Genomic DNA, 15,932 nt, shown 5'->3' with positions numbered 1-15,932 from the left:
TTTTTTGAAATTAGTAGACAAAGAGCTGCGGCAGTCGTTTTGTTTCATTAAGAGGAAAGGGTACCGAAGAGACTTTTCAAAAATAGGTATTTGAATAAAATGTTTCTGTCGCGCTGCATGCCGCTACCGCGCCCCGCGCCATCTCTGCCCCGTTTTTTCTATGTGTGACTGTCGTGTTGTTAGTGTGCGTGCGCCGGCTATTCAGCTATTAATTGTTGACGATATTTTAGTATTCGCATCTTTCGTTTGTGATTGACTACGAGTACATATAGCGCATAGTGCTATTTTTCTGAATTTGGCTTGTTTTATTGAATTTGTTCTGCATCGTATTGCTGTGACTCGGCTTACTATTATTGAATTTCGTAAACTACTTATTATTTATGTTTTATTATTTTGAATTGGATACTCTTTGTGACTTGATACATGTCTATATTTTTGTGGGTAATTATCGAAATACTTAGGTACTTTATTTATGAATTAGGTATGTAATTACATGGTTGAGGTGTGTGTAAGAATGGGTAATGAAATACATACATAATTATAGTGTATACATGTAGTACATAGTATAAGTGTAAGTATAGTATATATATGTAATATAGTACATACACAGTATAAAATGTTTGCCTTAGTACCTATATAATTTGTAATGTCTCATGTTTGTCGCAGTTATTAATACATGGGTATAGGTTATATGTATTAATTAACATATAATTGCGGCGATATAACAATGGTTAAAAATAATATTATAAATAATAAAAAAAAAAACAAGAAAAGCCGCCTGCGTGAAGAACAACTATTAGAAAGTCAATTGAAAAAGCTGGAACAAGATAAAAATTCAATAATTACACAAAGATAGCTAAATAAATTGCACCAATTTCAAACATAATGTACTGTACACTTACAAAAATCATGAAGGCGATTTTTTCAATTATTATTTTATTTATGTTTTTTTAGTTAGGCAAATTACGTAATCGATTGAATTTTTTTAAAGAGTGGTTGATTAACATGACATAACATAACAATACACTTTATTGAACACCAACAGAAAATAATAATACGTATCAGATTGATTTTTAACCGACTTCCAAAAAAGGAGGAGGTTCTTAATTCGACTGTATTTTTCTTTTTTTTTTTTTGTATATATGTTACTTCAGAACTTTTGACGGGGTGGACCGAGTTCGACTTGTACGCAAAGGAAAAAAAGCCGACTTCAACTACATCGACATGTAATACAACAAAGGTAGACGAAAATATAGTCAAGTAAATACGCGTTATTAAAGATTACTCAAAAATTTGTTATCAGATCTCGATGAAATTTAAATATGACTACACGATAAACATCAGCTTTCGATTAAATTAAAAATCATCAAAATCGGTACACCTAGTAAAAAGTTATGCGGTATAATACAACGTAGGTCGACGAAAATAGTCAAGTAAAAACGTATTATTTATATTACTCGAAAAGTTGTTGTTAGATCTCAAATAAACTCAAGTGAGACCAAATGACACACACCACCTTTCGATTAAAAAAAAATTTGTAGAAATCGGTCCACTCAGTCAAAAGTTCTGAAGTAACATACATAAAAAATACAGTTAAATTGAGAGCTTCCTCCTTTTTTGGAAGTGGGTTAAAAATAGAAACCGATTTTACACGTCTATAGAATTCCTAAGTCGACAAGCTTGAACAGTGAAAGATTTAGTATAAATGAAAGAGGAGTGAGAGGGAAATTCAAGAAGTAAGCTTTCCTCAGAACGAAAACTGCGTTCATTGGAATCACTAAGAAACTTAAATCGTCGTTTTAGGTAAGCAGGTACAACAGGATTAAAAAGAATAGAGTAAAGTAAGTTGAGAATATACGTATTCCCGAAGTAGGGAATTGGGTGCCACTCAGGGCGTAACTACTGCCGTATCAGCCGTATCAATGATACGGGGCCCCCTATTTACAGGGCCCCTAAGGTGTGTAAGCAAAAATTAGTAAAATGCTATCCACAATGTCACTTAATCTTGTGCTTCCTGGAAAAAAGAATAATAAAACTGTCATACATACCTATAGAGTTTTAACTTCAGAAATGACTGAAGTCTGAAAAGCAGTCCCCTTTTATCAGAGTCAAGCGTGCGCCCAATTGTTGATAACATTCTGTATCGTTTATTTCGGGATTCAGTTAATCATTATGAACAATGAATTAATCTTTTTTATATAAGAATGGGGCACACAAGCAGACGAAGCCATCTGATTTATAACGGCTACCGTCGCCCATGGCCTTTAGAGAAAAGATGTAGACACTAGACGCTTTAAAACCCCCAAATTTTAGCAAGGTCATTCCACGCTTTGAATGTACGCGGAAACATTGCGCACGAAGCTCGCACATTGGTTGCAAACCACTGGTGGATACAATTAGCACCACTAGACTTCTTGACATCGAAATAATGCAGAACACGACAAACGACACTGCTCATAGTGCACATTACGCATCGCGTGTTCGCACCGTGGAATGTTCGGTGGTGCTTTTCCCTCATCGTCAAGAGTTGAATTCGACGCAAAAAGAGTGCAAAGAATTTCGCTTACTTTTTCGCATAATATGCCAGAGAGCCTTCAGGTTCGCGCAATGATGGAAGTGTAGACTAAAGAAAGTTACCTTCGACAGCTTTTGTAAGAAACAAAAGGCATGGGTTCCATTTGGAAAGCCCAATAGTCTCTCGCCAATTCTGCTGTGTTTGAACTTTGCCCTAGCGATTTACTACCTGTAAGACCTGGAGGCAGCGTTGAATCTCTTCTTCAGGTTATGCGCCTGTAGTAATCCCCCATATAGATGCGGAAGATTCATAGGAATTCACTAATAGTATTGGCCTCACAGGCTGAAGCGAACGATCCCCCGCATCTATTGCTGCAGGTCAAGGCTAATAACTCTCCAGCTTGGAACTACAAGCTCTTTAAATTAGCTTAAAATCCGAAATTCAAAACATTCATTCCATTAAAGAACTCATGGAATTATTACTGATAAAATTCAATAGCCTTGCATCCAATTTTCCGGAGGTATTAACTTGATGTTTTTCAAAACTAAAACTGATAAAAAATTACCTAAGGATTTCGATGGAACAGGAACAGCTACAGCAGACTACACTCACTATTTTCTATTCTAGGAGGAAGTTATAACTTATAATCAATAAACATTTATTTTAATTCAATGCAAGCATTTTTTGTGAGAAATCTTTACCCATCATTTGCCTGCCCCCCCACTAATTTTGATACAGGGTTCCCGGGGTTCCAAGGAATGCTACGCTAGTGGGGCCACTTGAGTTTTTTACGCAATTCAGAAATATGATTCTATTTGCGAAGTCCAAATACGAATCGCATAGGTACATAGATTCGACCAAATTTAATAATCTGCTCCTCAGTAATGTCAAGAAAACAACTAAGCAATTTTTTACCGATGAAAAAAAACAGAGGAGGTTCTAAAGTCGCTACGTACCTATATTTATTTATGTTTGACCATGCATAGTTTTTTACAAAGTATTCCGAAATTGATAAAAAAATATATTGGAAAGAGTAAACCCCGAAGTTGTTTTTCGCCTAGGAGGCGAGGAAGAAGCGCGGCTCGCAGCTTGCTTGGCATAGGCATGGGAAAGAGCAGTCCTAATTTTTTAAACTTTCTTATTGTATTTTTTATTAGTATTACAGTAATAATAATCATAATATACTTTTTTGAAATCCTTGTATTGAGCCCTTTTGATACCAAAAACAAACAACACAGTTATTTACCATAATTATCATTGTTATTTGTTAGCGAAACCCTTCGTTAGCCCAGGTTTGCACAGTGTTACAATAAAAACCGCATATACAAATATGGTTTTATTGTAGTTATGAAAAGAGAAATTATTTAATTTTGTTAATACGAATTTTAGAAAATATCGACTAAAAATAACATCACTAGTGTATCGATATAATTGTCGACTATGAGGCATCACTTCGTTGGCGTATATACGTATTGCTTTGACCCTTCCCTCCCCCAGACCTATCCCCCAAAAAGCAAGAAAGGGACAACTGCAGCTCAGACCGTTTTAGGTATATAATTTTTGACCAAAACAGTGTTTCGTAGTCGACTGTTTTCTCCTCAGAACATGGCAATTTTTTAAAAAAATTTTTTTTAGAAAATAAAAAAAGACTTCGGCTATGCCCCTATGTTTTCATTTTTTTGAAAATATGCATATATTTTTTTTAATGAGTGTCTGAAAATGTACAAAAAATTATGCAATATTTCGAGTTTTTGAAGTCTCCTAATTCCTATGATAATAAGAATATGAAAAAAATCAAAACATAGGGGCATGGTCATGGCAGCAAAGAGTTCTATGTCACAAAAATATTTGATCTAGTGTCATTATCCAGGGAGAAAACAGTCGACTACGTTTGTATGGAGAAAGACCCGGTACCCTTTCCTCTTAATGAAAGCAAACAAACGAGCTAGTTGAAAAATAAAAATTAAAAATTACCTCATTCATAAGAGCTTTAAAATCACTTTTGAATCGTCACTTTAAAAATTAAAATTATATTTGTTTTAATGACTTAATTATTGCTGAAGTGAAATAATTTTAAGTAATCATCATTGAAAAAATTTCGTATCACCATAGCTACCAGTGCATTTCTGATTAAAGAAATTAATAGAGAGAACAGGAAATAGAAACAGGATAGAGGTAGCTATAATTAATTCTGCTCGTACGGAACGCAGTTGCAGTGCTACTTCATCCCGATTTTCTTTTGATACGCCGAGGTTTTTCGATGGTGTGATGACACATATTGATAAATTTTTCTTCAATTTTTTATATTTTTTTTGTGACAACTTTAGTTAATAATTCTTTATTTAATTTTCCCATGTACAAATTTGAACGATGTATTTTAGTCTACTACAAAATATAATGATCGCAAGTCTCCTAAGGTGGCCTGGAAAAATTTCTGCTTTAGCAAAAATGCTACTTAATAGTAAAGTACTCTCGTAAATATCTTTACTTTATACAATTTTGGTGTGCAATTGAGAGTACTTGGTGTTATTGTTATTATTGTTGTAAGTAAAAATCATGTGATTATATAGCAGCAAACATAGCTATCTTCTTGTTCAAAAAATTGATCCGAAACTGTGTTATGAATATATCTGTGTTTTGATATAAATAATTTTGCTTATATATATATCTAGCAATTGCTATTATAGCAATTTGCGTAAAATTATAGTTAAATCTTACAATTTTCACAAGCCATTTGCACTTGCGAACTTAACATTTTTCGGTAGTTACTTTTATCTTGCAACTTTTTATTAGGTTTTCCTTATATGTCTTTGTCTTCAAAATATTTGATACTTTAAGGCTGAGTCGTGTCATCGGTCAGCAAGTCGGGAAAATGTTATTCCAGCTATTGTGATGGTAACGTGATATCCTATGTCCTTGTGATATAACATTACCTAGTAAAGTTCTAAATGCTTTTGTCTACTTTTTGCTATGTAAATTAGCTGGACCCGACAGACATTGGCCTTATCTGAGATTTGTAAAACATGTGAAGCTTAAATAATCGTTACATTTTGCTGCAATTTTACAAATTACTAAGCAAATTTTGTTAAAATTTATACTACGTCAGAACCTTCTACAAAGTATTACAAGAACGTTATTAAAATAGTCGATTTATTTTGCCACAAATTTAAATTATTATCTAAGTTGAAATATAAACGTAAATACTTTAAGTCGTTCTGCATTACGTAAGTATGTTTAGTATAAATTCTTTCCACTCTTCAGTCAAAACATAAATCCTCATAATCCTAACCCTGACCCTTACGAGCAAAAACAGAATAGATGTAAGTAGAACAAAAGTAGGAAATTCTTATCCGTGTTATTGTCGTCTATTTGTTTATATAACGTGCGGCGGAGTCCGCGACGATGGCGCGGCACGCAAGCCTAGCGCACGATGCCGCGGCAGTCACGCGAAGGCGGCTGACCTTTACGGTGGGCGCTACAGAGCTACGTCAGTGCTACGCGCTACAGCTACGTAATGTGGTGTTTTCTACTTTTGACTCTGTTTGCCACAGTCCAAGGACGCGCGGTAAGAATGATTTTCTTATTCTTTCAGCACTGCTTAGTATGTAGAGTAAAACTGAAAGGAACATTTAAATATTTATTTTTAAGAATATGAATAAAGTGGAAGTCTGCTTTAAATTATACTTTAAATATAATCGTGATAAACGTTGGAAGTTCTAAGTACATTTTTCTTTTATGTTGAAACGTTCAGACATAATTCTTTACACTCGTTCAAAACGAAGCTAACTTTCTAGCGTCTACAGTTGAATCCGCTGTAGACGTAATTTATCACTTCGGCAAATTTAACGTTCCGTATCTTTTTGTGCGACTTTTAAATATTAAATGTTGAAAGTAATAAAAGAATTTTCGTTGAAAAGATTTTTTTTCAAATTATATCCCTGTAAGTTCATTATTCAATAAAATTCAATTTTATCATGATTTTTGTAAGTAAATAAACACGTAATTTTTTTATATCACAATTTTCGACTAAATATTAATAACTTGTTTTCTAAAGTAATAAAATAATGTATGCTCTCAATAACTAAAACATAAAATATATTTAAATGACGACCGTAAGCTTATTTTACCAACTAAAAAGTAAAAATTATAATTTTATGTCATACCTAATATTTCTATTACTTAGATAATGAAGTGATTTGGGATATTTTCATCACGGGCTGCACGAAGTACTCGTTTTAATATAAGAGATAAGAACAACTTTATCTATAAAACCTATTAATAACTTTTTGTATTCTCTGTCATTTTCCAGACCTAAATAGATAATCCCAACAGACAATCCTTTTAAATGTTATCTTTAGTTCACGCCTTTGTAACCACAGTAATATTGTTTTTTTTTTTAATATTCTCTTTTTGCTTTTTGCTCTGTTTTGCTTATATTCTCGAGTGTAACCAGCATTGATCACTACACATAATAATTTCGAACAACTGTGAATAAATTTTATCGTTCATAAAAGTTAGAAAATAACGAATACTAGAAAACTCTTTTGTGGTTATTCAAAATGATATAGACGCAACGTGTGGACAATTTGTGGTCATGACATATAGTCATTGATTAATTGTTATTTATCAAAACGGCGTTGAAGTGAGAAATCTAAAATAAAAATCTTATATATAAAATTCTCGTCTTACAATGTTAGTTAACATACTCCTCCGAAACAGCTGGACCGATTTTTATGAAATTTTGTATGCATATCGGGTAGGTCTGAGAATCAGTCAGCATCAGTTTTTCCTACCCCAAAGTTATAAAAGGGGGTTTATAATATATATGGCAAAACAAAGTTATATCTTGTCAATGAAAATCTATAATAAATGATAGATTTTTTAATTATCTGTTAAGCAAAGTTATTTTCTACAACTGATATACCTACTGGAAAAATTACGCGTAGGTACAGAATAAAAACCATAGCTTAAAATTGTATTTTTCTTTATAAGATTTAGAAATTTTAAACAGTAAATTCAAAAACACGTGTAAAATATTTGATACTTGTTCGCACTCCTTAAAAAAATCTTAGTCGATTGTTCATTACATTATGAAATTCTTTCCGTGCTAGTAAGTACTTTATTAATATTTTAAAGCGCATTTAGAAGCAATCGTTATGTAAGTTATGGCGAGATCTAATAAACTTTAGTTACTGTCTCAAATATTATTATAAAAAGATACTTCACTTGAGAAATAAATTTTAAAAATCCAATGTTTTTAAAGTTTGAGTTTGTCTTTTGAAATCATATCGTTTATTTGCCTGTATTTTTATTACAATAAATACATTATGATTAATGAACGTGTAATGGTTATAATGAAAATAATAAACCTTTTACTTTACTACCGAAATAGATATATACTACTGTAAAAACGAAAGTCAGTAATATTATTATTAATCTATATGTATAAAAATGAATGTTTGTCTGTATGTCTTTCGTAGCGTCTTCGATGCGACAATGCCAGCCCTGCGGTTACCAACGCGCCTGCCCAGCGTGGTGATTATGGGCAAAACACATGAGTTCACGCCTTTTTGGCACAAACTTGTGAAAGCCTATGTCCAGCAGTGGACTGTATCAGGCTGAAGTGATGTCCTTGATAGAACTGTAAACCATGCAGCAAAGTGTTGTGCATGAGTCCACAAAGGTTTCTGAGTTGATAGGAAGATAAATAAAAAACGTAGCAACGCGTGTAGAGTACAGCTAGTGAACTAAGCTCGTGAACCTTTCAGCGCTTGATAAAGATAACTTTGATTGTATGACAATGGGAGCTGAATCTCTGCTACTCTACTATAGGCAGATTTACATAGCGCTAAGTTATTGTTGAATTAAGCAAGTATCTTTCAAATTCGATAAATAAACGCCGTTCGATAATAAGCTTTCCTAGATGATAATAATTAATACTTTATTTTTTTATTTTTTATTATTGCCATACAAATATACAACAAACATAGTACATATTATACATTCAGAAAAAACCAATTGGGTTTATTTGGTATAGCAATATATTGTTCAACAATCATTCGCATCACAATTTATTGGTCTAGGCAAAACTACGAAGGTTTAAAGTTACCGGGATGTTTCGACGACAGGAGAGGATAACCAGCGTTTATGTAAATTACTTTGCGTAGTAAAATAGGAATTTATTTTATGCAAAATTTTAAAGGTCTAAAATCTCCGATAAATTTTAAAATGCGCTCGAGTTGTGATCGTATAAATAATTTTATCGTTTACTGTATGTTGAGAAAAAACCAACTATGAGCTTGTCGCCATTGGTATCATATGAAATATTTTATCATTTCATTACTTTTTATTGTAAATAGTATGAAAAAATAAAATGATAAGGTTAACCTAGTTTAGATTTAAGATAACTGACTTAGCTCAAACTATGATTTCAAGAAAAGATTTAAAGAGCCGTTTATTTATTACGATTGTTTTTCGTTTGCTAAATTAGTTATTTAGGAAAAAAATCGCGTGTTAAATGAATCTGTGATTGATATAGAGATAGAAATAAAAGTACATCCCTGGCCATAGCACTTGTAATAGGGCTGAATTATAGGGAACTCAAAATGACCAACATTATATACGGTAAATCAAATATAACGGTATAATCAAAATTGGACTTATTTCTGAAAAATCTCTTCCAGTCAACCCATGGTCAAGAGACAGAGTTATATGTATTATTGTATAGTATATAGCACAAATTAAATCAAGATAGCCGGCAGTCTAGCTTGGTGTTATGTAAACTAACGAGTTAGATACAAGGGACTATCTTGTCTTCATGTATGTATAAAGAGCACAGGCCGTTTCTTAACCAGGGGGATTGTCGACCTGAAGAAGATAGCGAGAAGCCGCTAGATTCCGAGGGTGTAGGAGTGGCGAAATACTAGGGTACACTTCTGTCCAGTCCAGTGTCTAAAGGCTGATAAAGTTATGTCATCGATAGAACACGTTAACTTTGTGAATTGTATCTATACATATAAAATGTGCATATTTATATACGTGTTTAAACGTGTTTCAATTTTTGAAACATATCTGTTGTATAAAATGTGCATATTTATATACGTGTTTAAACGTGTTTCAATTTTTGAAACATATCTGTTGTCTTTTGTACGGAACATTTGACAGTTATATTTATATCCTTTACATCAAATACACAAACTTATAACAATTTATAAAGTTTGATTTTAAACATAATGTTTCCCATGATATTTTTCTTTATTTCGTTTGTATAATTATATTTCGTTTGTATGTTTCAAATATTAAAAAGTAAATATATACGTAAATATAAAACTTATACTAAAATACAAAAGAAGCTTTGCCCCCGTAAATTACCTTTACCATATCAATAAACTTATTACCATTACCTATATAATTTTACTGAGAAGTTCAAGAGACCACTATAATTTAGTTTAAGAATCTTGAAAAGAAAAATCGCCAAAATTCTCTTACGTAATTAATGGATGGCCCCAAACTTCTCGATAAAATGAAAATAACAAAAATAAATTAAATTTGTTATCTTTTAAATATCTATTAAGTATATCACAGAGAATAAAAAAGAAGACAATTTTTGCATCTAGAAATATAATTCTTGCATGGCCATGTTCTAAAATTTTTAGTTTTATTTAATAAATGTTTATTCAAATATTGATCCATTTTTGTCTGCGTTCAATTTACAATACGTCAGCCGTTGTTTTGTATCTCGTTGTCTTCAATTTAAATAAATCAATTAAAATGTCACAACCATACTAATATATTCTCTATATATTTTAATAAAGCAGTTTACTAGTTTTAAAACACACCTAATTCTATCCATATCAAGTTGACGAAAGAATTTATAAATTAAACAGTTAGAATATATTGAGAGTTTTATTAACTTCTGAGTATGACATATTCAGACTCATTTATAGGGATATAAACATTTACGTATACTTTCATTTTACATCGTAACATATCAGAAAAAAGTCAAAGCGCATATTTATTATTAAAAAACATTGCGTAAAACATTTTATTCTAAAACTCTCGTCACTCCTGTAACTTATCAAATATTAAATAAGGAATGAAAAGTGAAGACGTTATTATATCAGGCAATTTAAGTAACAAAAGATACATATCATAATGGAATCATACGCTATTAGGGTTATATAACGTATTATATACCTATCATAGGTATGATACCTGAGTGAATAGGAGCAAATGAAACAGATGACGCCGAACAGGAAATTACTTTCAACGATGTCGATTTGATAAAGCTCTGAGATTCTGTGGCAATTCAAACTTTTATTAAAGTTCGAGCATACCAAGTGTAGTTCATTAATAATGCAGCCAGTGCATTCCGACTTCAATTTTGTCTTGTTCTGTGCGCTACCTCTAGGTATATTGGTAGTAATTTATTATTCAACCCGTTTCTGGGTAACATACAACCAAGCCGTTAAAAGACTGTGTAGCTGTATACTAATAAATAAAGTAATTAATATCTTACGCTTAGTTGTGTTTTTGTATAGATTTGCTTGGCAGCCTTTTATTTATTTAATTACTAAGTTTTTACATAAGACGTATTTAACATGTAAAACCTTTTAAGAGATTCATTTATTATAGACGGAAATAAACGATAGTGTCCGTTTTAGGGACAAAACCCTGGAAAGGAATTTTCTTGTTAAAACGTACAACCTTCAATATTTGAAATAAATAGTAATAAATTAAATAGTGTTTAGGTGATGCTTTAAAATATTATAAAATTTAAGGCTGTCCGTATATTGAATTACTACTAATTGTACTATTGCTATTAATTATAACGAACGGTTGATCATATGAAACATTTTGTATTTCAAGTTCGAAATATAATTCAATCTGTTCATTGGAAACAGGTGAACATCAGTAACACATGGGTGCTTCCAGAGGAGGGCTTCCCCGTGTTTTACCGCTACTTCAGGGACCGCATCTCTTGGTACGAGGCTGATGCGGTGTGTCAGTTCCACCATGCGAATCTCGTTACAGGTAAGCGTGGTTTATACTTGAAACAAAATATTATTGAAAAATAAAATTACGTCAGCCGCACCTTATAGCTACGCTAAATTATAATATTCACTCGTACCTAAATAATTGTTAAAACAATAGGGCTTGCTGATGTAATTTCTTGAACGATTTGAAAGAAATCTGTACCGTTTGATATTTCAGTAAGTTAAAATTATCTGAGAACGCTATGTACAACACTCCGAATGAGAAAATGGAAAGAAACTATATGAAAGACGACAAAAAATGGAAATAAAAAAGCTCTTTTGCTGTGTATCATCACTACATAGTATAAAACAAAGTCGCTTTCTTTGTCCCTGCACATGTATGTACGCTTAAATCTTTAAAACTACGCAACGGATTTTGATGCGGTTCTTTTTAATAGATAGATTGATTCAAGAGGAAGGTTTATATGTATAATATCATCCATTAAATAGTGGAGAAAGACTGTTATTTTTGAGTTTTCTAATGTTATGTCGTAAATAATTATTTATTTTTTCGCTTAAATTGCAAACGCAGGCTGAACCCTACGAGATTTATCAAAATAATGTACTAAGTATTGTACACATTAAAAAGGTCTACAAAAAACTCCGCTATGGTGTATATCTATCTCTTATGGATATCCCACAATAACATTTTTTTGTCATTTACTTTTTACGACAAATAATGGCTAATTTTCAAAACGATTTTAACCAATACAGCATTAATCTTTATCTAATTAAATACCTTAAATACATTGTTGATTTAATATTGATCTATATGGCCCTTTACAACATATGATTTAAATGAATATTTTCGAAGATATTACAGATTTAAAAATTGCGGTACGTATCGTTTGCGGCGGTTCCGGCCGGCTTTTACTCTAAAGTTAACGCGAGCTGGCCACGGGCAGTAATGAATAAATCAAAATTACTGGATCGATTTTAATCATTTTTTCAGTGAATGATATAGGCTATAATTATATTTTATACCCGTGCGAAGCCGGAGCGGGTCGCTAGTACGATATAAATATAAAACTGTACTTCTGATTTATTCAAAGCCGTTTTCTACTATATTTGTAAAATTTAAATATATTTTCTTTAGTCTCAAAATAAATTAAAACATCTATATTCCGTATTCTTCTTGGATGTTAAATTTTTCTATTAATTATTTCAGTATTCAGCCCTTCAAACGAAAAATGTTGCAAGCATTCTTTCGATCGTTACGAATTTGAGACTAAACTGGGATGAACTGAACTATCTTAAATAAGTGGTTCCTTGAATTTACTGTGTGTTACTATGTTTTAATAGCGGTTGTTGCTACTCACGAATAAATCAAAAAGCGTTACCTGAGTCTTTTTAGTCTATCCCTTTGCAAAAATTGAACATTAAAAAGAACTAATATACATTAAGTATAACTAAGAAAATATAAAGGTTAGTCTTATAAACATATGAAAAGGACAAGTATAATAAAGATGTACGAAAAGCTTTTAATATAGATCCATCCATCTATCCGACTAAGATAACAATAGTTTTTTCTATCAATATAAATGGCGATAAGGTCGTATCTGGTCGTATATTTTCTCAGTATATAGATAATATATGTATTTTTTTGGTTTTATGTTGGGATTTTCTCATATTTTAATAATTTTTTTATGATAAAATCTATAGTTGGTAGAAATGTAATCGGATATCATAAAATGTAATTTCCAAAAAATAATACTTGCAATTAATAAAACCTTATAACAGGATAAGAAAACGGCTACAATGAGATAATAGGGTCATTACAGTAATAACCTATCATTATATCCGGAATGACGGTATTGTTGGCCGTAATGAGGACATTTAGGAAAGCAATTTAGCCATTGTTCACAAAAATGAGAAGCTGTTAGGACGCGATTAAAATACTTTTATACTAAAGATAAGACAAAGTAAATGAAAGAAGAAATTCATTAAGGATTACGAAGATATTGTTTTAAAAAAATTAATATCTTGAGACTTTGGTTCAGCATGTATTAATGTCATCGATCTGGTAGGTACTTTGTCGGTAAAAATGTTTGTTTGGATACGTTAATTATTGGAATAGCTGTTAAAAAATTCAATCAATCTATCGGAAATTAAACCTCAATGGAGGTGAAGCCATGAAAACAAACAATAACAAAGTTTTGATTATATTTCGCGTAGTAGGGGACGTTGTATACGGCTGAACAGAATGACAAGCTGACACGCATTTTGGCTATTTAATAATGAAAAGTATTTGGTCCAAAATAAAGATGTGTTATATGGTTGTCTTTTCCATATAGAATAAGACTTAAAACTTAACCGAACACACTATTTCACTTCGGACTGCCGGATATAACTTACGCTTCAGCCTGTCATATCCTACTACTGGGCATAGACCTCTTTCCCCATGTAGGAGAAGGATCATAGCTTAATCCACCACGCTGCTGCGCGTTGCGGGTTGGTGGATATATTCCCTACTATGAGTAACGATCGCTATCAGGTGTAAATGATAACACCCGGGACCGACGGCTTAACGTGCTCTCCGAGGCACGGTGGGGAGACCCACTAGGACTGCACAAACACCCAGACCACGGCAAACACCTGTATGGCCAATACAAATGTTTGTCATGTGCGGGGATCGAACCCGCAACCACTAGCGCAACAGGTAAAATCCATGGCTGTGACCACTGCGCCAACGCGGTGTCTATACTTAAGACTTAAACTAAGAGATCATTGTCATGTGTTTATGATATATGTATAATCACGAATAGACAATTTTGCCATTCTCTACACGGCATAGAAGGGAGACCAAGAAGTACATCTTTAACTGCATTTACTGCTTACTTTTGTAATAATCATATTTAAACAGTTCAAATTTTTAGTTAATCTGTATTAGTAATAATAATAAATAAATAATATTTAATCGAAGAAATTCTCGAATAAAATATTCATAATTTTGATTATTAACTCATTAGTGTATATAATTAAAAAAAAACTTATAAGATTGACTATATTAAACTAGAAATCTACTTATGTCATATTATAAACTGTCCTAGTTTATTAAAAGGTAAATATGAAAAATAATTGTACGCAAACGTATACTTGAAACACGTTTATTGTTCATATCACACTATTAAATATGACACAACGAATAAACAAAATATAATATCAATACCACCCTTGTTAGGTGTAATCGAAGCCCACCCGAGACCTCCATTACCGTTGATGTCGCCGACCCTGCGATATCACCCGTCACAAATAAATGTACCCCACGATAAGATAATATAAATATAAAACTTGGACCGCCTAAATTACATTAATTTCGAGCGGATTTTATATGTTTTAAAACATATTAGTGTGGCGTGTTATTTATCATGGAACTTAGCGATCTATTATAATATATACTTATTTTTATTTTTTAAATTATTTATTTAAATTCTGTTAATTAATTAATTTATTTATCTATTTAATATTCCACCGCAGATCGAAAATAAAGGTAAATAAAATAAAAATATGCAGACATAATACAATTACTAGTTTTTCACTATGTAGCATTTTCTCGCTGGAAAAAAGATTGTATGCAAATGAATGTTTTCTTGCTCAATGTTTTGTGTTGATATGAATAATACTAAATAGGTTGCTTCTGTAATCAATATATATAAAAAAATGTAACGGGTCGCTTTTTGTACATTTAGGATATATGAGAAAAAATATCATTGGGACCTTTATCAACGCAAATAGCACCCAAAACAATGATTGTTAGAATTTTGGTCTGTTTGTCTGTGCGTTTGTGCACGATAACCTCAGAAATGGCTTATCCGATTCAGATGCGGTTTTCACTAATATATTGTGGCAAGCTTACTTTAAAAAATTTGTGTTTGATTCATGTCAACCGGTTCATAAATTAAAAAGTTATGTCAATTTAAAGAATCTCTTTGAACATGTAAAGTCACTATTCCACGCGGACGAAGTCGCGAGCACAGCTAGTTTTAAATAAATATCGATACGAATAACGACACAAAATTTTAGGTGCAATAAAGGGAATAAAATTAAAGAGAAAAACATACGGAATAATATCTTAATATATATAAATCTCGTGTCACAATGTTTGTCCTCAATGGACTCCTAAACTACTTAACCGATTTTAGTCAAATTTGCACACCGTGTGCAGTTTGATCCAACTTAAAAGATAGGCTATATTTTATTTTGATATATTATGTTATTATTATATTTCAGAAAAAAATAAGGTGATACGAAGTTCGCCAGGTCAGCTAGTTGTATTATAGATCGGAGGAAGATTATCCATTCCCGCTAAACTACGTCGTGCAATAAGTCCTTGATTTTGCTAAAGGAATATCGATTTTAGTCTAGGAGAAAACTTATATCTC

The 15,932-nt window shown here is 32.0% G+C and overlaps 1 protein-coding gene across 1 annotated transcript in view; it reads left to right on the top strand.

Moving 5' to 3' along the window:
* The first annotated feature begins 5,960 nt into the window (after positions 1–5,960).
* The window catches only part of LOC123667864 (probable protein kinase DDB_G0277539), a 71,001-nt gene continuing 61,029 nt past the window's right edge, over positions 5,961–15,932 (top strand). Inside the window, exons 1-2 of the mRNA XM_045601700.1 lie at positions 5,961–6,080; positions 11,419–11,548. Coding sequence (XP_045457656.1) covers positions 6,030–6,080; positions 11,419–11,548 — 181 coding nt within the window. The 5' untranslated portion in view covers positions 5,961–6,029. The remainder of the gene's footprint in view (positions 6,081–11,418; positions 11,549–15,932) is intronic.

This window comes from Melitaea cinxia, chromosome 3, assembly GCF_905220565.1.
Source record: "Melitaea cinxia chromosome 3, ilMelCinx1.1, whole genome shotgun sequence".
NCBI lineage: Eukaryota > Metazoa > Arthropoda > Insecta > Lepidoptera > Nymphalidae > Melitaea > Melitaea cinxia.
This window is presented reverse-complemented; position numbering and strand designations above follow the sequence as displayed.